This window comes from Hibiscus syriacus, unplaced genomic scaffold, assembly GCF_006381635.1.
Source record: "Hibiscus syriacus cultivar Baekdansim isolate YM2019G1 unplaced genomic scaffold, ASM638163v2 tig00111542_pilon, whole genome shotgun sequence".
Classification (NCBI taxonomy): domain Eukaryota; kingdom Viridiplantae; phylum Streptophyta; class Magnoliopsida; order Malvales; family Malvaceae; genus Hibiscus; species Hibiscus syriacus.
Genome location: NW_024063115.1, coordinates 109,613 through 133,053, shown reverse-complemented (window position 1 = coordinate 133,053; position 23,441 = coordinate 109,613). Strand labels below are relative to the sequence as shown.

General features: G+C 39.5%; 1 protein-coding gene across 1 annotated transcript; it reads left to right on the top strand.

Annotated features, from left to right (window-relative positions):
- The first annotated feature begins 1,328 nt into the window (after positions 1-1,328).
- Positions 1,329-22,602, top strand: LOC120164769 (aminopeptidase M1-like). The gene is made up of 17 exons (XM_039174434.1): positions 1,329-1,598; positions 2,005-2,150; positions 2,242-2,344; positions 2,422-2,705; positions 2,788-2,941; positions 3,110-3,214; positions 3,288-3,407; positions 3,491-3,604; positions 3,799-3,981; positions 4,054-4,336; positions 4,436-4,557; positions 4,722-4,819; positions 4,906-5,198; positions 5,265-5,332; positions 21,951-22,025; positions 22,121-22,198; positions 22,297-22,602. Exons 1-17 carry the CDS (start codon positions 1,329-1,331, stop codon positions 22,480-22,482), a joined length of 2,682 nt encoding a protein of 893 aa, XP_039030365.1. The 3' UTR covers positions 22,483-22,602.
- The last annotated feature ends 839 nt before the right edge of the window (positions 22,603-23,441 follow it).

The following is a 23,441-nucleotide window of genomic DNA, read 5'->3' as shown; positions in this document are numbered from 1 at the left end:
ATTATAAATATTTATAATATTATGGTATTGTTGGATCTTAATTTAAATGGGTTTTCATAACTATATACAATACATATACTTTTTTTTTCATATCATACAGTGCTCAGGGACTCGACGTAATCTTGAAAATCAAACCACTAGTTACTAAAAATTTCGAGTTACTATTCGAGTTATTTGACTTATATTTTACAATTCGATTTGAACTTGATTTTTTTAGTCGAGTTTATGAAATCATAACTCGAAATTAATTCGAGTCGAGTTTATAAAAACACAACTTGAAATTAATTCGAGCCTATTGGAATCGAAAAAATCGATTTTTCAAATTAGGTCGAGTTTTTTTAAATATTAGTTTTGATATTTGAGAATGTAACATCTTTAAATATATGGTAGAAGACTAGAAGAACATATTATAATTAAAAGAATTACATTAAATAAAGTATGCACCGAAATATCCTTATGAATGCGTATATCCTACTTTGAATATTTAATTTTAGGGTTAATTACATGATTGATCACTTATGTTTATGTTACTTATGTTTATGTTTTGTCTTTTTATCATTGATTTCAAAAAATATGATATATGGTTTAGTTTTTATTTAATTAAGATGCGGTCACCATTGGTTAATTTTCGTTAACAATTAACATATTAGGTGAAGTGACAGTTAAATATTTTGATATAATCACACACTTAATCCCTGTTATTTATATATTCTCTTAATTTTGTCATGCTTTTAATAAATTAAAATAAATTTAATCCTCTAGTCTAATAATTTTGTAATTCAGTTGGAAGACTAACTATTAAATTAAAATAAAATTAATCCTCCAACCGAATGATGATACGTGGCACGACAAATGACACTAGTGTTATGTGAAATCATTCAATTGGATGATTAAATTTATTTTAATTTATTAAACGCAAGATAAAATTAAGAGAATATCTAAATAATAAGGCCCAAATGTGTGATTATATCAAAGTATTTAACTGTCACTTCACTTAATATGTTAAATGTTAACGACAATTAGTAAAAACGAAAGTGACTATATTTTAATTAAATAAAAACAAAGTGATTATATATATATATATTTGAAATGATCGAGTAAAAATATATAAAACACAAATCATGTAGTTAACTAAGGTTTTATAAGACTACAGCTATCTAGATCGTGTGCTGCAGCATGCAAAGGCTATAAATATATATTCATTGCAGCCCTTATATCATCCTCAGCCCTCACCTCCTACTTTCCATATCTCTCTCAAAGCTTTGCTTCATTTTTTTCTGAGGAACCCCCCCCTCCCCAATTTTTGCGGTGTTCATTTCGTTGGAACCATGAATCTGTTGAAGAAGTGCTCTTCTTGCTTGGGAAAAAAGGAGAGCCCCTCAAGCTCAACTTCTCATGATCAGCCTCGTCTCCGCCGATTCACCGTCCCGAAAAGCTATGATATTAAACTGAAACCCGACCTCTCCGCCTGCAGATTCGGAGGCAATGTCTCTATCGAAGTCGATATCGTCGCCGATACTAGTTCCATCGTCCTCAATGCTGCTAACCTCTCCATTGACTCTTCTTCAGTCTCCTTCTCCCATCCCAACTCTAAGAAGGTTCAACTCCCAGTACACAATTTTCATTTCCCATTTTACTTAATATATGTGTGTGTGTATGTGTTTCTACCATGGGTTCTCGTCAGCTAAACACAATAAATGTACATTTAACGTCCAAAATTCCATTGTATACATACATACATATATATATTGTGTGTGTGTTTTTTTGTGTTGAAGGGGTGCTTTTTAGTAAAATTCACTCCAGCATTTGAACTGAATAGATAATAGTGCTAATTATTTGGACTAATTATTGACATTATAATAGTAGGTTCAAACAATACCAAATTAAAGTGCAAGGATTAAATCCAAAATTAAGAATAGTAGAGGGACCAAAACCATATATAATTTGACCATGGAATATATCATAGAAAATATTTTTGTCATCGACTGATTATATCTTTATAAGGTATTCGGGACACCAAAAGTAGAGGTGGTCGAAGCAGATGAGATTTTGGTGTTGGAATTCGCCGATACACTTCCCACGGGAATGGGAGTTTTAACTATTGGATTTGAGGGTGTCTTAAATGACAAAATGAAGGGATTCTATCGAAGGTATATTACATACAATCATGTGTGTGTGTATATATATATATATTCATCAGTTCATATATGAATATTTATTGGATAATAATTTGAAATGCAGTACTTATGATCACAACAGTGAGAAGATGAACATGGCAGTCACACAATTCGAGCCAGCTTATGCAAGGCAATGCTTTCCATGTTGGGATGAACCAGCTTTCAAGGTCTTTTTCCTTTTGAGACATGGTTTATTAATTTGTGTTGGACATCATCAAAATATGTTCCGTGTGTTTTTTTACAGGCAAAGTTCAAGATCACATTGCTGGATATTCCGTCTGAACTAGTGGCCCTGTCAAACATGCCGGTGGAGGAAGAACTGAATAATGGGAATCTGAAAACGGTTTATTATCGAGAATCGCCTGTGATGTCGTCGTATTTGGTCGCGGTCGTTATCGGTTTGTTCGATTGCATCGAGGATAGTACGTCGGATGGGATCAAAGTTCGAGTGTACTCTCAGGTTGGGAAGGCAAACCAAGGGAAATTCGCTCTTAATGTTGCTTTGCAGACACTTGGTTTTTATGCAGAGTATGCTTTTTCCCCCCCTTATGTTCGAAGTTTTTGACTGATTACAGTCTTTCAACTTATTGCGGTAATGAATTTTCTATAGTTATTTTCATATGCCCTATTCTCTTCCTAAACTGGATATGGTTGCAATCCCTGATTTTGCTGCTGGGGCAATGGAGAACTATGGCTTAGTTACATATCGAGAGACGGCGTTGCTCCTCGATGATCATCATTCTGCCGCTGCCAACAGGCAGAGGGTTAGTACATATGCCGTTGCTCTCTGTGGATTCTCTTTTTTCATATATGTTTCCCCTATGTTCTTGTAGCATCGATCCGACAAAGTTCCGGACATGACTCGTGCTTAAAGTTTGAGAGAATGTAGGTTGCCCCTCACATATTGACTAATGTTCTTGGTTGATGTTAAGGTAGCGACAGTGGTGGCCCATGAACTGGCGCACCAGTGGTTTGGAAATCTTGTAACAATGGAATGGTGGACGGACCTGTGGCTGAATGAGGGTTTTGCAACCTGGGTATGGTTCGAGTTTCACCAATGTTCATCGTCACTCGGCATTTTTCTTATTACTAATGATTGTGCATTTTCAGATGAGTTACTTGGCAAAAGATAAGTTGTTCCCTGAATGGAAAATATGGACACAATTCTTTGTTCATGAAACCAGTGAAGGTCTTAGTTTGGATGGACTTGAAGAGTCTCACCCGATCGAGGTCGATATCATTTAACATACAATTAACAAACAGATTGATATAACTGCTTCTTTGATCTTAAGCATATATGCTTTACTTTGAAGGTGGAGGTAAGACATGCCTCTGAAATCGATGAAATATTCGACACGATAAGCTATCGAAAAGGTGCATCGATCCTCCAGATGCTTAAAGGCTATGTTGGAGGTTCATGCTTTCAGGTTTCTCTTCTCCTTGTTTGTTAAATTTGCTTTCAGGTATTGTTTTTTCAAGTTTGTCACGCTATATGGTACCTCGATCCCATCTAGACGCGACGGCAACGATTAATTCATATAATGTGTCCGTTTTAAAACCGAATTCCGATGTTTATTCGTTAAGTTTTATCTTAGCTTCTTTAACTTTCTCCTGATATCAGAACTCACTTGCTACATATATAAAGAGACATGAATGGTCAAATGCAAGGACAGGTGATCTGTGGGCTGTTCTTAAGGAAGTATGTAATGAACCAGTGGACAGGATAATGGATTCATGGACAAAACAGAAAGGGTATCCAGTTTTGTCTGTAAGATTGAAAAACCAGACATTGGAAATCAAGCAGGTTTGATCATTTTTCATGATATCTCTGCATATGCATAGCTGTTTCGTTGTAATGATGATTCGATTTTCGCAGTCACAATTCTTGTATAACGATTCCGATGGTCGTGGTCTGTGGACTATCCCAATCACATATTGCTGTGGCAATTATGATAACTCGAAAAGTTTCTTGATGGAGAAGAAATCCGAAACTCACAATATTAAGGATTTCGTTTCCGACATTAATGATCCAGCACGTTCTTGGATAAAGCTCAATGTCGAACAGGTCGGCTTCTTCAGGGTGAAATATGACGATTGCCTGGCGGCTAAACTTCAATATGCAATTGAAAACAAATGCTTATCAGTAACAGACAGACTCGGTAATTGCGGTTGCAATCATCTCTTTCTGGCAGTGTTGCATGTACGTTGCTTGTGAATACATGGAATGCTTTCGTAATGCTATATGTTCTGTTCGACAGGCATTCTGGATGATTCGTTTGCGCTTTGTATGGCACGTCAGATGTCCTTAACTTCCTTGCTTACCTTCATGGCTGCGTACAAGGAGGAACTCGACCATTCTGTGCTGTCTAACTTGATCAAGGTAATATAACGAACCGGGTTCCGGGATGTCACCCTTGTGTTTCCGTCGGAAAAAAAATCGCATCCCGGTGTGTAGCACTATGCAGGGAGTATTCTTAAAGTCGAATAGTTCGAAATAACCTCGTTTCATAATCTTTACTTTGATTGTGATTTCTAATTCCGCAGATATCCGATAAGGTCATAAGGATTGTTGCAGATGCAAGACCCGAACTAATGAATTACATCAAACAGTTTTTTATCAGCCCTTTCCTGCATTCAGCTCAGTAAGTTACTCAGATACTCAAAGCTTGTAATAACCAAAACTTAATCTGATTTTACGTCACACTGAAGCTGTAACTTCTCTTACAAGGAACCTCGGTTGGGACCCTAAACAAGGCGAGAGTCACCTGGATGCGATGTCGAGAGGAGACGTTCTCACCGCACTCACCAAGCTCGGTCACGAGGAGACGATAAACGAAGCGATTTCGCGATTTAACGCTTTCTTGGAGGATCGAAACAGTCCTCTCCTCCATCCCGACATAAGAAAGGCTGCATATGTAGCTGTAATGCAGAAAGTCACCTCATCAGACAAAGCAGGCTTTGAATCTCTGAAGATAATTTACAAAGAAACTGATCTAAGCCAAGAAAAAATCAGGGTTTTAGGTAAAAATTCCTTGTAGATTATTCAAATCAATACATGTCTATATCATAAAATATTTTTTTTTGTAGGTTCATTGGCATCTTGTCCTGATGAGGGCATGGTACATGAGGCTTTGAACTTTGCATTGTCGTCCGAGGTACTCACATTCCTAGTTCAATACTTAGCATTTGTCTTTGATTACAAAAAGGGTAAAGTACACAGATGGTCTCCCGACTTAGGGTGTTGTTTACCCTCGATTATTACAAGATACAAAATGATCACTGACTATTCATATGTTCCAAACTCGTCCGTTTCTGTTAAAAAATTGATGATCGTCTGACCTAAACATTAACATGCTAAGTGAGATATGATAATCGTTTGAGATTCTGTGATCAAATTTTATCATATTTCAGTCAACATGCTAACGTCTACCTCAAACTGCAATTAATTTTTTAACAAAAAATGATGAGTTTGTAACATATGAATAGTTAAATGATTATTTTGTAACTTTTAGTAGTTAAAAATTTAACAAAACAACGCCCATTTGTAACTTTTAATAGTTGGAGACTCAACCAAACAACGCCTTACTAGTAGGAAGACTATTTATGTATTTTACCCTTGTCGTAACCGTCTTTCGGTTGGGCCCCGGAATTGAGCTTCGACTGGAATTGATTGGGTTAGGAGTCGCCACCGATCATTTATTTAAAAATAAATGGGTTGATCGGATACCCTATTTCTTACCTGATCTGCGTCTTACCGGAAATATGTCGGGCTCGGGAGTCGATTACAGCCAAGGAAGGATTAGCACCCTTGAACTGCCCTTTCGGTACTATGTAATTTTCAGTTGTCTTTAATTAAGAGAATTGAAAGTTAAATTAAAAGGTAAAACATCGATCTGAACTACTTACCCTTGATTGATTGAAATTCCCTTAACAATACAGACGTTAAAGAACGAAAATAAAAAAAAATGAAAAATAAAGGAAACAAGAATGAAGATAAAAATAGTGAAAAAAAGGGTTAATAAGCAGAGTAAAATAAATAAATGAAACATTAATAATCTACATACAACCAACGAATAAATAAATACAATGAATAAAAAGATGATCATCAAAGAAATAAAAACAAAGTAAAGAAAAGGTAATCGAATAAAACGTTTGAAATGTACACATAATAATAATAGATATAATAAACTATTACGAGTATATACATAGATATATATATATATATATATATTAAAAATAACATTAAGCAAAAAATAATCAATGAAGAAAAAGAGTACGTATATAATAATAATAACGTAAATATATATATATATATATAACTTAGTAAAAAGAATATAATAGTAATAGTTAAATTAAAAATATATATATATATAATAATTTGTAAAACACAACAAAAAGTATTAATATAAAAAAATATAAAAATATAAATAGATAGGTAAATAAAATATACATCCATAAAAAATATAAAAACAAAGAAAATAAAAAAAGCAAATGAGTAATATATATAATAAAAATAGCATGTAATAAAAGAAAAATAAGTGTATATATAAACTAATAGGAATATAATATAGTGTAAATAAATAAAAATCCAAATATCTATGTATAAAAGAGTAAATACGAGATATAATAAAATATATAAGTATAAAGGGGGTAAATGAAACAAAATAAAGTTAGATGGCAGAATCAGAATATAACCAAGGGAATTAAACCGATTTGGGGACCAAATTAAATGTTTTTTAAAACAGAGGGAGCCAAAATGAAGTTTACCCAACCGATTTGGGGACCAAATTGAATGTTGTTCAAAACAGAGGGAGCCAAAATGAAGTTTACCTTTTAGCAAAACACGCGGATCTGATATAAGCACGGGTCGGGCCAGTTTGGTCCGCTGGGCTAACTATATCAAATATTTTTTGAAATTTCATTTCTCTCTTCTCTCGTCGAAGGCCCCCTCCCTCACTCAGACTCTCTCTTTGTTCATCCAATGATGAACACACCACATTCATTTCCAGAAAAACGGCCCTGCGCCGCCTCAAGCTGCCTCGCCACCGCCGCTGATCCGCGGCGTCGTTCATCGGCGGCCAAACACGAAAAGGTAAGCTTTTTTCGAAAGCTTCCTTGCCTTCAACCCAAATCTTAAACTGGTTTTCGAAATAGGCCTCGGGGGAGGGTAGACTGAGATCAAAGTCTCGATCCTTCCCCTAAGAGTTCATCGGCCAAAAGGTTTCTCTTGATGGTTCAAAGGAGACTCAACAACAACAACATGCAAGCAGTGCAAGGGAACCGAATCAAAAACAAAGGTAAAAGACCAAGAAAAATACCCTTTATTTCTTTTCAGAAAATGCTTCGAATGATTTTACAACCTTCTGAGTTTGTGACTCTCACGATCTCTCTTTGTGTGCTCGTGCCTAGTATATTTTTTTTGTGTATTTTTCGTCCTCCCAAACTTGTGTGCTTTACATGATATTTATAGCCCAAAAATGGCTATTTTTAGAGTTTGAATTAGAGTAAAACACTGATGTGGTTGTGTTGCTTGTTTCTTTGCGTGGCCGAGAGTTCCGGTCGTTTGGAGGCGAGACGTGCGGTGATGGGGGTCTTGGAGCGACGTGATAGCCCTGGAATCTTGGTGATGCGGCGCTGGATGGGGAAACTGCTAGGGTTCTGGGAACCCTAACTCCAGTGGGTCACTTGGGTCATTACTGTTGGGCCTGTAAAAGGAGAGAAGAGAAAAAAAATGTAAATAAACTATATATATTATAACTTATAACATAATATATTATATGTATGTATTATGAGGGACGAATTTAAGTGTCTTCAGTTGCCCTCTTTGCTCATTATCGTGTAATGAAAATAGAGCAAAGATTAAAAGACACAAATTTCGTCTACATCAACTATCCTTTGTCATAGAGTTGAAATTCGATCATGAATGACTCCTCGTCGTGAGGTTGAGTCAAACTGGAAGATTCTGAGTATGAGTCCTTCGTTGTGAAGTTTGGCTTCGAGTTAGATATCCTCCGTCGTGGAGTGAAATCTACTCTTGAGCAAATTGTGTTGTTTCGAGTCCAATATCCTTCGTTGTGAAGTTGAAATTGGCTCTGAAATTGGGAAATGTTTGTTGACAATCAGCGGTCCCTTCGTCGTGAAGTTGAACTTACGTTGCCTGGAGTCCATATCCTTCGTTGTGAAGTTGAATTGAACTTACGTTGCCTGGAGTCCAATATCCTTCGTTGAAGTTGAAATTGGCTCTCTGAAATTGAGAAATGTTCGTTGACAACCAGCGGTCCCTTCGTCGTGAAGTTGAACTTACGTTGCCTGGAGTCCAATATCCTTCGTTGTGAAGTTGAAATTGGCTCTGAAATTGAGAAATGTTCGTTGACAACCAGCGGTCCCTTCGTCGTGAAGTTTGAACTTACGTTGTCTGGAGTCCAATATCCTTCGTTGTGAAGTTGAAATTGGCTCTGAAATTGAGAAATGTTCGTTGACAACCAGCGGTCCCTTCGTCGTGAAGTTGAACTTACGTTGCCTGGAGTCCAATATCCTTCGTTGTGAAGTTGAAATTGGCTCTGAAATTGAGAAATGTTCGTTGACAACCAGCGGTCCCTTCGTCGTGAAGTTGAACTTACGTTGCCTGGAGTCCAATATCCTTCGTTGTGAAGTTGAAATTGGCTCTGGGTAAAACCTGCAAAGATATGCATATGTGATGTTTATGGATGTCATGCTCTTAGGTATGCCTAAAATGCATATGCAACATATGTTATTCTGGGCTCTGGAGAGTAATCTCGATCTCCGGTGGCCTGTCGTTGTTGACTCTTGAGCTTGAAGTTCCGATCTCTGATCTTGAATTCTTCAAATGTTTGATTTTTTTTTTTTTTTTGAAGATGCTCCTCAACCATCTCAAGCATGTATGAGCCTTGATCGGCTTCTGGGTACCTATACTTTTCAATGAATCTTTGTACAATAATATGCGATTATCTTTCATAAAAATAAATAAACCATTAGGTTTAAATCTAATTCAAGATGCTCAAAAGGAATTGGAGGAAAGATGGTCTTTATTCATAAGGGAGGAGAAGAACAAATAATACATGGCAAACATTCTAGAAAACGAATACACAATGTGTAAATGAATGTCTTAGATCTCGATAACGTGGGCACTTTGATTTGAAAAGCCGTTTGGTGACTTTGAATGAACCTTTGCCAAAGGATCTTTGAAAATGCGACAACGTTTGGGAGGGTGCAACATTTCTCTGATTTGTTGTTCGTAGAAGATTCATGTGCCGGGATGTTTCCTCTGTTGATATCCAAATCGCCCTTTCCGGGTTTTCAACTTGGACCCATCCTTTGATATCCAAATCGCCCTTTCCGGGTTTTCAACTTGGACCATCCTTAGTTGCAAGACGCCCTTTGCGGGTTTTCATCTTGAACCCACCTTATTTTCTCTTCTTTTTCCTCTTTTCTCTTTTTTTCATTTAGGGTGCCCTTTCGGGTTCACCCTAACGTTCTTCTTCTTCTTCTTTTTTCTTTTTTCTTTTTTTTTTTTTTTTTTTTTTCAACTTAGGACGCCCTCTCGGGTTTTTCACCTAAGCGAAGTATTTCTTGACTGCGTCCGAGTTAATAGGATGCGGCAGCTCAGGTCCGTCCATTTCAGCCAGGATAAGGGCTCCTCCGGAGAAAGCCTTCTTCACGACATAAAGGTCCTTCCAATTGGTCCATTTCCTCGGAAATCTTTCTGGACTGGCCAAATTCTTTTTAGCACTAGATCCCCTTCACGGAATATTCTCGGGCGCATCTTTTTGTCGTGTGCTCGGGATCATTCGTTTCTGATAGATTTGACCATGATGAATGGCTTTCAGTCTTTTTCATCTATCAGATTAAGCTGATCATATCTGGATTGTGCCCATCTGCATCATCTAGTTCGACTTCTGACAAGACCCTGAGAGACGAATCTCGACTTCAATGGGTAGCACTGCTTCCATTCCATAGGCTAGTGAAAATGGAGTTGCCCCAGTCGATGTACTACCGAGGTTCGATAAGCGAACAAAGCAAAAGGTAACTTTCATGCCAGTCTTTGTAGGTTTCAGTTGTTTTCTCCACTATCTTCTTAATATTTTTGTTGGCTGCTTCTACTGCTCGTTCATCTTTGGTCTGTAAGCAGTGGAATTGTGATGTTTTATGTTGAACTGTTCGCAAGCAGCACTCATCATCTTGTTGTTCAAGTTTGTTGCGTTATCGGTGATAATCCTTTCAGGTAGACCATACCGACATATAATTTCTTTCTTCAGAAATTGCAAATAGTGGATTGAGTGACATTGGCGTATGACGCAGCCTCTACCCATTTCGTGAAATAATCAATTGCTACGAGAATGAAACGGTGACCATTCGAAGCCTTCGGATGGATTTGCCCGATAACGGTGGAACATTTATCTTGTCTCCATAAATCTGACATTTACGACATCTCCTAGCAGTTGATGCAATCACTTTCCAGCGTGGACCAAAAATATCCGCATCTCATATTGTCTTGATCATATGCCCATTGCATGTGCTCCACAAACCCCCATCATGTACTTCTTCCACTATCATTTTTTGCCTCTTCAGCATCGACGCACCTTAACAGAACTTGGTTATTGCTTTTCCTTCAATTTGGTAACAATGAGCTGGGGTACTCATACGACTGCATGTTAATTTGGCATCATTTCAGACTCCCCGCCAGCCTTGAATGTGGCTGCCAAGGTAGCTAGAGCGTCAGCCATATTTTCTTCTCTAGGCACGTAGTGGAAGGTGCTTTGTCGAACTCTTCGAGCAGATCCACACTAGTTTTCGGTATTCTAACAGCTTTATATCCTTGGTTTCCCACTCTCCTCGAGCTGATAGACTACTAAGGCTGAGTCCATACACCCGTAAAGTCTTTATATTGCCCCAGTGCGGCCCGAATTCCCAAGACAGGCTTCATATTCTGCCATGTTATTGGTACAATCAAAGTTCGTCTGCTGGTAAATGGGTAGTGACTCCCTTCTGGGGAGACTAGAATTGCCTTTATATCCTTGGTTTCCCACTCTCCTCGGATGATAGACTACTAAGGCTGATCTCCATACACCCGTAAAGTCTTTATATTTTGCCCCAGTGCGGCCCGAATTCCCAAGACACAGGCTTCATATTCTGCCATGTTATTGGACAATCAAAGTTCGTCTGCTGGTAAATGGGTAGTGACTCCCTTCTGGGGAGACTAGAATTTGCCCCAATGCCATGTCCTAGTGCATTTGATGCCCCATCGAAGTGCATTCTCCAGGAACCGTCCGTTGAAATGCTTGCTTCCTCTAAAGATATGGCCATTAAGTCCTCGTGGGAAATCAAAGTCCAGCGGCTCATAGCTCTCATCAGTTCTGCTTGCCAAAAAATCGGATATGGCGCTGCCTTTTACCGCTTTTTGGCTCACGTATTCGATGTCAAATTCAGACAAAAGCATCTGCCATCGGGCTACCTTCCGGATAGAGCAGGTACACCCATCATGTATTTAGTGGGTAACTTGGAAATCAGCCAAGTGGTGTGATACAACATGTATTGTCGAAGTCTTTTGTAGCCCAGACCAGGCACAACAAACCTTCTCAATAGGAGGATATCGGACCTCGCAATCGGTGAACTTGCTTAAGTAGTAGATGGCTCTTTCCTTCTTCCCAGACCGTCGTGTTTGACCCAAGACACACCCCATGGAGCTCTCGAATATAGAGAGATACAGAATAGAGGTTTTCCTGGGATAGGGGACATCAGGACAGGAGTGTGAGATAAGTACTCTTTTACCTTCTCGAATGCGATCTGACAGTTTTCATCCCATGCCCCAGGGTTATTTTTCGAAGAAGGCGAAAGATTGGATCACACTTGTCGGTTAACTGAGATATAAATCGAGCTATGTAATTTAATCTGTCCAGAAAACCTCGGACTTCTTTTGGGTTCGTGGTGGAGGTAGATTCTGGATAGCCTTAACCTTATCAGGATCGACCTGTATGCCTCTCCTGCTGCTATAAAGCCTAGTAGTTTTCAGATGTTACCCCGAAGGTACACTTGCTAGGGTTTAGTCTCAGTTGGAACTTTCTCAATCTCTGGAAGAGCTTCCTCAGATTCTTGACATGTTCATTCTCGGTTTGTGCCTTGACAATCATGTCGTCGACATAAACCTCGATTTCTTTGTGCATCATGTCGTGGAACAAGGTAACCATAGCTCTCTGATATGTTGCCCCAGCATTCTTTAATCCGAAAGGCATCACTTTGTAACAGAAGTTCCCCACATTGTGACGAAGTGGTCTTCTCCATGTCTTCAGATGCATCTTGATCTGATTGTACCCCGAAAATCCATCCAAATGAAAAGTAGGCGTTCCCGGCCGTATTGTCCACCAAAGTGTCTATGTGTGCTCAGGGTATTGGCCACTTGGAGAAAACCGGCATCAAATTGCTTCTTGACTTCTTTCCTTGATCTTAGGAGCATTTCTGGTCGCATTCTTCTTAGTTTTTGCTGCACTGGTTTGAATTCTGGTTTGATTGGCAGTTTGTGAACTACCATCTGTGTCTATTCCCGGCATGTCTTGATACGACCAAGCAAACACATCTTCGTACTCCTGAAGTAAGGCTATCAGGTTTTTTTCTTGCTTCAGTCGAAAGAGTTGTGCCGATTTTAACCTCTTTTCGATCTTTCTCGTGCCCAAATTAGACGATCGCCTCCTCATGTGGCAGTATTTGCTTTTCTTCATTTTCTATCATTCTCAACAATTCGGTAGGCAAGTTGTACTCTTCTTCATTATCGCATTCTTCAAATTCCCCAAGACATATGGTTGATTCAAAATCCCCTCCGGATCAGGGTCATTAGTGCCCACATTATCGTATCTGGGAACCTGAAAGGAGGAAGATGTGTATGGTGTGAGAGGATAATATCCCACACTGGTCAAGAACTAACTTTGAGAGTAACTGGAAATGAGTACTGGAATGAGGGAGATGGATAAAAAAGAAAAATTTGTTTGCCATGGAAAGAAAAAATGCATCCTTATTAAACTTAAACAAACATTTATTCACCCTTACAAAAGATCACCTATTGCCCCGGGTATAGGCAAATAGGGATAGTTCGAATATTACTCTGAAGATTCTTGTAAACCACAGGTAGTTCTTCCACCGACCAACTGCTAGCACGAACCCATGTGGCAGGCATATCCCGGATCTATCTCCGTTGTCACATCTTCTGTGGTCACGGCATTAACGTTCAGATCTTCCAGAGCCGTTTCTAACTCGATGTGTGGTCTCAAACACATAACCACCTGACTTGAATGTTCTGAAGAGCGGCGGGAATGCCATAGGCTTCCATTGGAGTTCGTTTCCAGTTAATCTGGCTAACCTTCTCTCCCGGTTCTTTTGGATTTCCTTCTTTTCATGATAACGGGCTGAAATCCGAGCCCAAATTGGTCTAATTTTGGGATAGGACGACAGATTTGATCATTCCTTGCAAATATTTCCCAAAACCTCTCCCGGTTCTTGCGCCTCGGCCTAGGGTTTGCTTGATCTCCATCCTTGTGCATTTGGAGAGTCGAGGTCTTGGGATTCTCTTTCCTTCCGCCACGAATGTGGCATTCACAAACTCCAAGGAGCGGAACGAACATCTACCGCTCCTCGTCTACTTCGATGTATGGAGCCTCCGGGTCACGCTTGCCACGATATCTTCCTCAGCGTGATAGTTACTAAGGCTCCGTCAATAACAAATTTACCTTTGGTGCAACGTGGAGGGTATTGCACCTGCTTGATGAATCCATGCCTTCCCAAAAGACAGCTATAGGACGGCATGATATCCACAAGGAACTCAACCTCAAGGTGGCTGGTCCAATGGTCAATGGTACCTCGATTTTTCCGATTACCCTCTTTTGGTCCCATCAAATGCTCGGACCACATTCTGACAAGCTCTTATATGAGAGGTATCGATTGGTAGCCTCTTCATGTAATCAAAGGATCACGTTCAGGGCTGAACCATTATCGATTAAGACACTTGGTAAAGTGCCCCTTACAGTAGTAATATGTAACGCCTTTGTTTGGCCTCTTCCTCCGGAGGAATCTCATCATCTGAAAACGAGATGAGATTATCAGCTTGAATATTGTTCACCAGTCGATCCATCTTGCTGACTGGTATGTCTTGTGCACGAACGTTGATTAAGGACATTTAACAACGCTTCTCGGTGTGCTTCCGAGCTTAAAAATAGTGCTAGCATTGAAGTACGTGTAGGTAAGTTGTGGAGCTGTTCTACAATGTTGTATTCGCTGTGCTTCAAGATCTTGAGGAACTCTTTAGCTTCTTCCTCCTTTATAGGTTCATTGACAACTAGCACATCTTCCTGGAACGGCTCCAGTGGTCTTTGCCCCACTTTACTATTACCTCCTCCGGAAGTACTCACCTGACACTCGTACTTCCATGGCACTTGCCGATTGTCCTTATATTGAAAAGGGCGAGGCGCGGAGATTACCACCTTGGCTGGTGTCGTTACTGTCATGCTTGCCTTAGGGGTAATTATCAAAGGACTACCCTACCAAATTTTCTATCTGATGATTCTCCGGTGGCACAAACATCTGCTTCCAAAGAATCTAAAATTTCTTCATAAAACTCCAGCTCCTTTCGATCCATCATGAGCTGGACTAACAATCTGAACTCCGAGCAATCTTGCACTTTATGCCCTTCTTGTTGTGGTAATAACAATGATTACCGTCTTCATTTTCTGTCGTATCTGGATATGGTGCAAGAAATCCTGCCTTTACCATTTGGCTCCATACCCAAGCCAAAGGAGATTTGATTTCCGAAACACTTGATTTAATTCTCCTTCCCCTTTCAGTAGTATGGCATTGATTCCTGTCTCCTGATGATTGGGCAAGGGATTCTGGGCGACGTTTGGTGCTCCGGAGTTGAAAGTGATCCAATTCTTGTTTCTCATTCTTTGCACAAGTCTCTTGAATGCGAGACAACTTTCAATCGAATGCCCCTGCACACCGCCATGGTATTCGCAGTGAGCGCTCTCGTCATACCACTTCGGGTAAGGGGGATTTATTGGATTCATAGGATAAGGCGACACTGCATGAGTGTCGAAGAGCTGTTAATTCTTTATACGTCATGGGAATGGGGTCAACTGCTCCATTCCCTTTCTCTTCTCGGTTCTCTTGGTTCTGTCTAGAAGTACCGGATGGTACAGCTACTGTGGAATTTGAGCTTGAGATCGTAACCCCCTTGTTGACGTTGTAGGTGTTCACATTGTTGCTCTCGCTCCTTGTTTTTCGTGGGAGGCTTTTTTACTGGAGTCTCCTCCCTCAATCTTTCCTTGTTTAATGGCCAACTCGATCATTTCGCCGGCCATGACTAAATCTGAAAAACTCCCCGACGTGATTGCTACCAAATGCCCGAAGTAAGGTGCCCTCAGGGTCTGTACAAACAGCTTTCTAGTTTCCTTTTCATCCAAAGGTGGATGAACTTGTAGATAAATCCCTCCATCTCTGTGCGTATTGGTCGGAAACTCTCATTGTTTCTTCTCCAGGCTTTGTAACATGACCCGGTCTGGTCTCATATCGTTGATATGCTTATACTGCTCCAGGAAAGACTTGGCTAAGTCTTTCCGGGTCTGTACAAACAGCTTTCTAGTTTCCTTTTCATCCAAAGGTGGATGAACTTGTACGATAAATCCCTCCATCTCTGTGCGTATTGTCGGAAACTCTCATTGTGTTTCTTCTCCAGGCTTTGTAACATGACCCGGTCTGGTCTCATATCGTTGATATGCTTATACTGCTCCAGAAAGACTTGGCTAAGTCTTTCCACGTTGATATGAGTTCGGCTAAGCTGGTTGTACCACCGAATAGCTGAACCGGACAGGGCTCTCCTGAAAACAATGGATCAGAGTTGATCATTCCCTCCATATCCTGTCATCTTTCGACAGAACATAGTGATATGGGCTGAAGGGCAGCTGTTCCCGTCGAACTTCTCAACCAGGATTTTAAACTTTGGTGGAAGCACCAAGTCTGGACTAGGCTTAGCTCCATTGCGTCCACTCCATAATAATCATGGTCTCCCTGGACCATCTTTATTTGATCTTCTAATATTTTTATCTTTTCTTCCATCTTTTTGGCTTTATCTTCCTCGTCAAAGTCTGGGACATTATAATCATCCGGATGATCATCAGGGATGATTGTAGAAGTTTGTATCTTACAGCAGGTGCAACTTTCGCTTTGGTAGCGAATGAGTCCCCGGTAGTGCTGCTTTCCCTTTAGTATCAGATGCGTCCCCGGTAATATTCCGGGTGAGAGAACCACTTGCGGGGTTGTGGTACGCCACCCCCTCGGAAGAGATGCCCCCTGATGCACTAGCTTGCTGTAGTCCTGACACTTGGCCGATTTGGTCGACCAAGGACTCCTGATTTTTCTTGATGGACTCAAGAGTACTTTCTGTTCTGAGCCATCTTATCTTCTAGCTCCTTTTGAAGTCTTGCCATGTGTTCTTCGATCTTCTCCATTCTGGCTTCCATTTGTCTCTTTTTTGCTCGAGTATTGTGCGGGTGATGTGTATCTGATGCGGTGGTAAGCTCGGTGTCTGAGTTTCTGTTAGTTAATATGAATGTAAAAACATGGAAAATATAAATAAACAAACATGAAATATAAATGCAAGAAATGCAATGTATGATGTATGCAATTGGAGGCATTGATCCAGAAAGTGTTCATTATTATAATAATCCTTATTCACAAAAATGTTTTATCTTTTTAGAGACATAAAAAACAGATTAAAGTACATTCGGACTAAATCCTCTAGACCCCGAACAGCTTCCAGTAGGTTGACAAGTCTTCTGCCTTCATCTGTCCGCTGTTGAATGCCTTGTCGAACCACACCAGCTTCCCTTGCTAGGCCGTGAAGATGACGGGCTGCTTTTTGCACTTGATCCAGGAAATCTCGGATGGTTGCGTCTCGGGCCCTCACCCTTCGTTGTGCTTTTCCCAACGGAAACGCCATTGTAGTTCTCCGTCGAAGGGCACCATCTAAGCTCGTTTGCTTGCCTGTTGACCCATCTATAATAGCTTCTAACTCAGCTATCGTCTTGCCATCTTTCTCATGCTGTTTCTCTAAGTCAGCTACCCGAACTCTCAAGCGTTGGTTCTGATATTGACTATCTGCCAAGCGCCTTTGGGCAGTCTTTGTTTGTTCTTTCCAAGCTCTCTCATCAGGCCCCTCGAACTTCCTTTTCCGGCTATGAGCTTCGTCTTTCCAGTATTCAGAGGTTACCTTCAACTTGGAGTTATCCTTGACCTTATCTTGATACCCCTTTCTCAAGTCTTCGAGCTCAAAACGGACTCTCTTTTTTTTTTTTTCCAGTTTTTTTTCTGCCCGTCTTTCTGAGAGTCAGCATCAAGCTTCCACTGATACGTTCAGCTTCAAGTTCCTTTATTCTTTGCTTCAGCTCATTATTCACGGTTTCAAACTCGGTCTTGGCTATCTCGAGTTCAGAAGGGACGTGCCTGAGATGTTCCTCCATGGTCCGGGTGTCATCACAGTCTGGCACAGGGATTTGTCATTCTTTCTCAATCTTCGCCACTCCACATAATCCGGAGTGAGCATACTTCTGGCAGCTACACATCCATCCGGAATACTTTCCTCCACGAATCGGCTACTTCTTTGATCATCTTCTTATAGCTGTCGCCGTGATACTCAAACTCTGACCTAGCTAACCCGCATGTTGCTGGGACAAACTGACGTGCTCCTATTGTCTGAGTGCTAATAGCGAGCATACCCGACTGCTCCCCAAAGTCCAAGTAAGGTCACAGTGTCGGAGTCACCACATCGAAAAAGACATCACTGAGGAATAACCAAGGGGCTCTCCAAACAATATCTCGGTCTTGAAGATGTGTAAAGACCTTCATCCATTTTTCTTTCGAGGCGCCTTCATGCCATTTTAAGGTAATAAATTCACCTAGAGGTGAATAGGTGGTGCTGAAACGCGGTAGGCAACCCCGTCAGTCTTCCAGAAGTGGCTGTGAATCCAGACTTGAAGGAGCTGAATGCACTGTGAATCTTCCTCCGCCAGTTCTTCGGCAATGATTGAGAGATCGAAAGGTCTCAGCCAAGATGGCTGGTGCTGGATTGACCCTTCTCGAGAGTTGTTCGAATAGCTCCACTACGGTGGCATCGATGTATCCCAGGTCTTTGGGAATAAAATTAGACCATACAGACCTAATGCAAACAGTTTTATTGTCTTCATTCATCAGGATGGTGCTTCATTAGTTGTTTGATATGAAGCCAAGCGATTCCTTCTCCACTACCCTTACATCGAGCTCGGTCAGTTACCCATTTTTCATCAACTCCGGCAACCTTAGCTATGTGTTTTTTGAAAGGTTGACTTTTATGTGCTTAGGTAGCCCGCTCGAGTTTGATGTTTTCACAATGCAGCAGTGTAGTGTACTCTTCTATGGTGGGCACCATGTCTTCCCGGTTAAAGGTGAAGCAACTGTATCCCGGGTTCCAGAATTGAACCAAGGCTCTAATTAAGGGCTCATCATCTTAACATGAAGCAAAAGTGCAACATCACCGTACCGTTGGCTGACTTCTGTTTCACCTCATTCTTCCAACTGTCCCAGATGTCCCGGAGCTCTTGTACGTCATTTGCTTTAGGCTGATCGAGGCGTAGCTAACAGCTCTGACACATAGTTGTCTTGAAGACTGTCTCCCTTTTCCTTCTGAGTCTTCTCGACCATAGTCGTACCTCAGGGTTTTTAATCTCTTGTATTACAACACCTTTATCCATTAATTCAGATTATTTTGTGCGTAATGAACGTCTTTTTAGGGAACAATGGCCTCTTGTTATGATGCAATGCTAAAACAAACACAAAGGCAAATGGTTAGTAAATAAAAATAATGGAAATAATAAAATAACAAGAAATAAATGGCAATAAAAACATAAGAAAAAAACAAATGGTTAGGAATCAATTGTCCTAGGTTTTGGAATGTGGTTTTGGGGTAGGCTCTATTCCTTCGAAGTCTCTTGGTTTAGGTTCTAAAAACGGTACCCGAGTTCTCCTTGCTGGTGCCCCCTTGGGCTTATCAGACCTTAGTCCTAAACCCATCACAGGCTTGTGTGGACTAAGTTAAACTCGAGGGGACACATTCCCTTATGTCTATGCGGAGAATAAATTCACACGAAGACATAAGGTATATGAATCCCGAAGGCTACTTGCTAGGCATATGCGGTGAATAAATTCACACGAATGCGTCGCTTTCACCCCCACTTAAAGGGTTCGGAGCTCGGGTATAGAGCCTTTGGATGAAAAAGTTTGGAAAACTGAAATCATTAGAAACGGTCAGTCCAACTATTTACTCGAAAAATATAACCAAAAGTAAGTATAAGGATCGAAATGTTACCTTAAAGTTCAAACTTACCCTTTTCATTAAAAACACTGGAAATTACCCTTAGCCTGACTCACTTAAAAAAGGTCCCCAGCAGAGTCGCCAAGCTGTCGTAACCGTCTTTCGGTTGGGCCCCGGAATTGGGCTTCGACTGGAATTGATTGGGTTAGGAGTCGCCACCGATCATTTATTTAAAAATAAATGGGTTGATCGGATACCCTATTTCTTACCTGATCTGCGTCTTACCGGAAATATGTCGGGCTCGGGAGTCGATTACAGCCAAGGAAGGATTAGCACCCTTGAACTGCCCTTTCGGTACTATGTAATTTCCAGTTGTCTTTAATTAAGAGAATTGAAAGTTAAATTAAAAGGTAAAACATCGATCTGAACTACTTACCCTTGATTGATTGAAATTCCCTTAACATACAGACGTTAAAGAACGAAAATAAAAAAATGAAAAATAAAGGAAACAAGAATGAAGATAAAAATAGTGACAAAAGGGTTAATAAGCAGAGTAAAATAAATAAAGAAACATTAATAATCTACATACAACCAACGAATAAATAATACAATGAATAAAAAGATGATCATCAAAGAAATAAAAACAAAGTAAAGAAAAAGGTAATCGAATAAAACGTTTGAAATGTACACATAATAATAATAGATATATAAATAAACTATTACGAGTATATACATAGATATATATATATATATATACATATATATTAAAATATAACATTAAGCAAAAATAATCAATGAAGAAAAGAGTACGTATATAATAATAAAAACGTAAATATATATATATATAACTTAGTAAAAGAATATAATAGTAATAGTTAAATTAAAAATATATATACATATATAATAATTTGTAAAACACAACAAAAGTATTAATATAAAAAAATATAAAAATATAAATAGATAGGTAATAAAATATACATCCATAAAAATATAAAAACAAAGAAAATAAAAAAAGCAAATATGAGTAATTATATATAAAATAGCATGTAATAAAAGAAAAATAAGTAATGTATATATAAACTAATAGGAATATAATATATTATACTGTAAATAAATAAAAATCCAAATATCTATGTATAAGAGTAAATACGAGATATAATAAAATATATATAAGTATAAGGGGTAAATGACAAAATAAAGTTAGATGGCAGAATCAGAATATAACCAAGGGAATTAAACTGATTGGGGACCAAATTAAATGTTTTTTTTTAAAACAGAGGGAGCCAAAATGAAGTTACCCAACCGATTTGGGGACCAAATTGAATGTTGTTCAAAACAGAGGAGCCAAATGAAGTTTACCCCTTTTAGCAAAACGCGGATCTGATATAAGCACGGGTCGGGCCAGTTTGGTCCGCTGGGCTAACTATATGACTCAAATATTTTTTGAAATTTCATTTCTCTCTTCTTCTCGTCGAGGCTCCCCTCCCTCACTCAGACTCTCTTTTGTTCATCCAACTGATGAACACACCACCATTCATTTCCAGAAAACGGCCCTGCGCCGCCTCAAGCTGCCTCGCCACCGCCGCTGATCCGCGGCGGCCGTCGTTCATCGGCGGCCAAACACGAAAAGGTAAGCTTTTTTCGAAAGCTCTCCTTGCCTTCAACCCAAATCTTAAACTGGTTTTTCGAAATAGGCCTCGGGGGAGGGTAGAACTGAGATCAAAGTCTCGATCCTTCCCCTAAGAGTTCATCGGCCAAAAGGTTTCTCTTGATGGTTCAAAGGAGACTCAACAACAACAACATGCAAGCAGTGCAAGGGAACCGAATCAAAAACAAAGGTAAAAGACCAAGAAAATACCCTTTATTTCTTTTCAAGAAAAATGCTTCGAATGATTTTACAACCTTCTGAGTTTTGTGACTCTCACGATCTCTCTTTGTGTGCTCGTGCCTATATTTTTTGTGTATTTTCGTCCTCCCAAACTTGTGTGCTTTACATGATATTTATAGCCCAAAAATGGCTATTTTTAGAGTTTGAATTAGAGTAAAACACTGATGTTGGTTGTTGTTGCTTGTTTCTTTGCGTGGCCGAGAGTTCCGGTCGTTTGGAGGCGAGACGTGCGGTGATGGGGGTCTTGGAGCGACGTGATAGCCCTGGAATCTTGGTGATGCGGCGCTGGATGGGGAAACTGCTAGGGTTCTGGGAACCCTAACTCCAGTGGGTCACTTGGGTCATTACTGTTGGGCCTGTAAAAGGAGAGAAGAGAAAAAAAAAATGTAAATAAACTATATATATATTATAACTTATAACATAATATAATATTATATGTATGTATTATGAGGGACGAATTTAAGTGTCTTCAACCCTTAAACAGCAAATTTCTTTGAGTTGAATCATGGATGCCATGAAGAACACCTTCCATGTTGTTCAGGTTCGCAAACAAGATGCAGTTTTTGCACTTGATATTAGTAAAGAAGGACGTGAAGTTGCTTGGAGATGGCTCATGGTAAAAAAAAGGGGTTAATTTATGGTCTTGGTCCCTCTTTTATGCTAAACTTTGTGATTTTGTACATGAGCTTTTGTTTATTTACCAAAAAACAGGATAAGTGGGATGACATTTGGACAACATACGGCTCTGGGTATCTATTAACTAGTTTCATCGGCTCAATCGTGTCCCCGGTTTGTTCAACTCGTGGAATCCATTACAGTGTCTGTTCTGAATTCTGTCTTCTGCTCATCCCAGGGATCATTGTTTTTTTTCTTGTACGATTTGACAGTTTGCTTCGACCGAGAAAGTGAAGGAAATAGGGAAGTTCTTTGCAAACAGGACAAAGGCTGCCATTGGAAGAACGTTGAAACAGAGCATCGAGCAGGTCCAGGTCAATGCCAAGTGGGCTCAGAGCATTGAGAAGGACAAAGATCTGGCCAATGCGGTCAAGAAGTTGGCTATCAACAAACCCTAGAAATTGCTTAATATATTCTTTCGTTTTCCTTCTCTAGTTTGGCTTGTTTGAGTGAGTTTTTAGTGTTTGATTTGTGGGTTCATTGGGATTGATTGATCTTGTGGTGTGGTTGCATTTCAAGGTTTGGAAAATGTAATTTTTTATTTGGTTATTGTGATTTTTTTTTCAAACAAAAACTTGGAGTGTTAAATGAAATATTTTCTAGAATACTTGTGGTTGATTTTTTTATAACTATCGGCGTCCGATCAATTGATTGATTGATCCATATCAGATACTGCAGAGATAATGATGACTCTTTCAACCTAGTTTATTCCATTCGTAATCGTCATGATTCGAATATCTGATTTTATTTAAAAAATCTATTGTCTTGTCCTACTAAATTAAATGATTGTTGGCGAATACGTGTAGTTGATGGTATTTTGGAAGAATAAGACAAACGGATAAATTATTTGGTATTTTTTACTAATTATTTAAACTGTTTGCCCTGTTAAGTGTTTGGGGGGGGGGGGACTCGAGGGATAAAGGGGAGAGAATGAAGATTGAGAAACCAGATTAGAAAATAAAAAAGATAACCCAAACGTAAAATGGTAAAAAAAAAGTAAACCCGGTCCAAAAATATTTTGATTGCCAACTCAATAGGGATGATAAAAAAATCGAATCCGATTAAAAAACCGAAAATCAAATTAAATAGATCGGGTTCGGGGATGATAAACGGGGCGAAGACGGAGATGAGAAAAAATCGAATGTTTTAAACGGGGATGGGGACGGGTTTAATAATCTCCGCCCCGATTACCCGAATATCCGGCCCGATATCCGGCCCGATAAATATTAAAAATAATTAATATTATTATTATTTATATATATATATATATAATATTAATAAATTTAATTTAAATATATATACCCGGCCCGATACCCGTTTAAATAACCATTTATGCTAAACGAGATACCCGTTTTCC

What these genes read in the sequence shown, in the direction of transcription:
- LOC120164769 (XM_039174434.1), top strand. Translation starts at nt 1,329, where the DNA reads ATGAATCTGTTGAAGAAGTGCTCTTCTTGCTTGGGAAAAAAGGAGAGC. An exon ending in GGGATGAACCAGCTTTCAAG is followed by an intron (nt 2,345 to 2,421) that starts GTCTTTTTCCTT and finishes GTTTTTTTACAG; the next exon opens with GCAAAGTTCAAGATCACATT. An exon ending in CCGCTGCCAACAGGCAGAGG is followed by an intron (nt 2,942 to 3,109) that starts GTTAGTACATAT and finishes GTTGATGTTAAG; the next exon opens with GTAGCGACAGTGGTGGCCCA.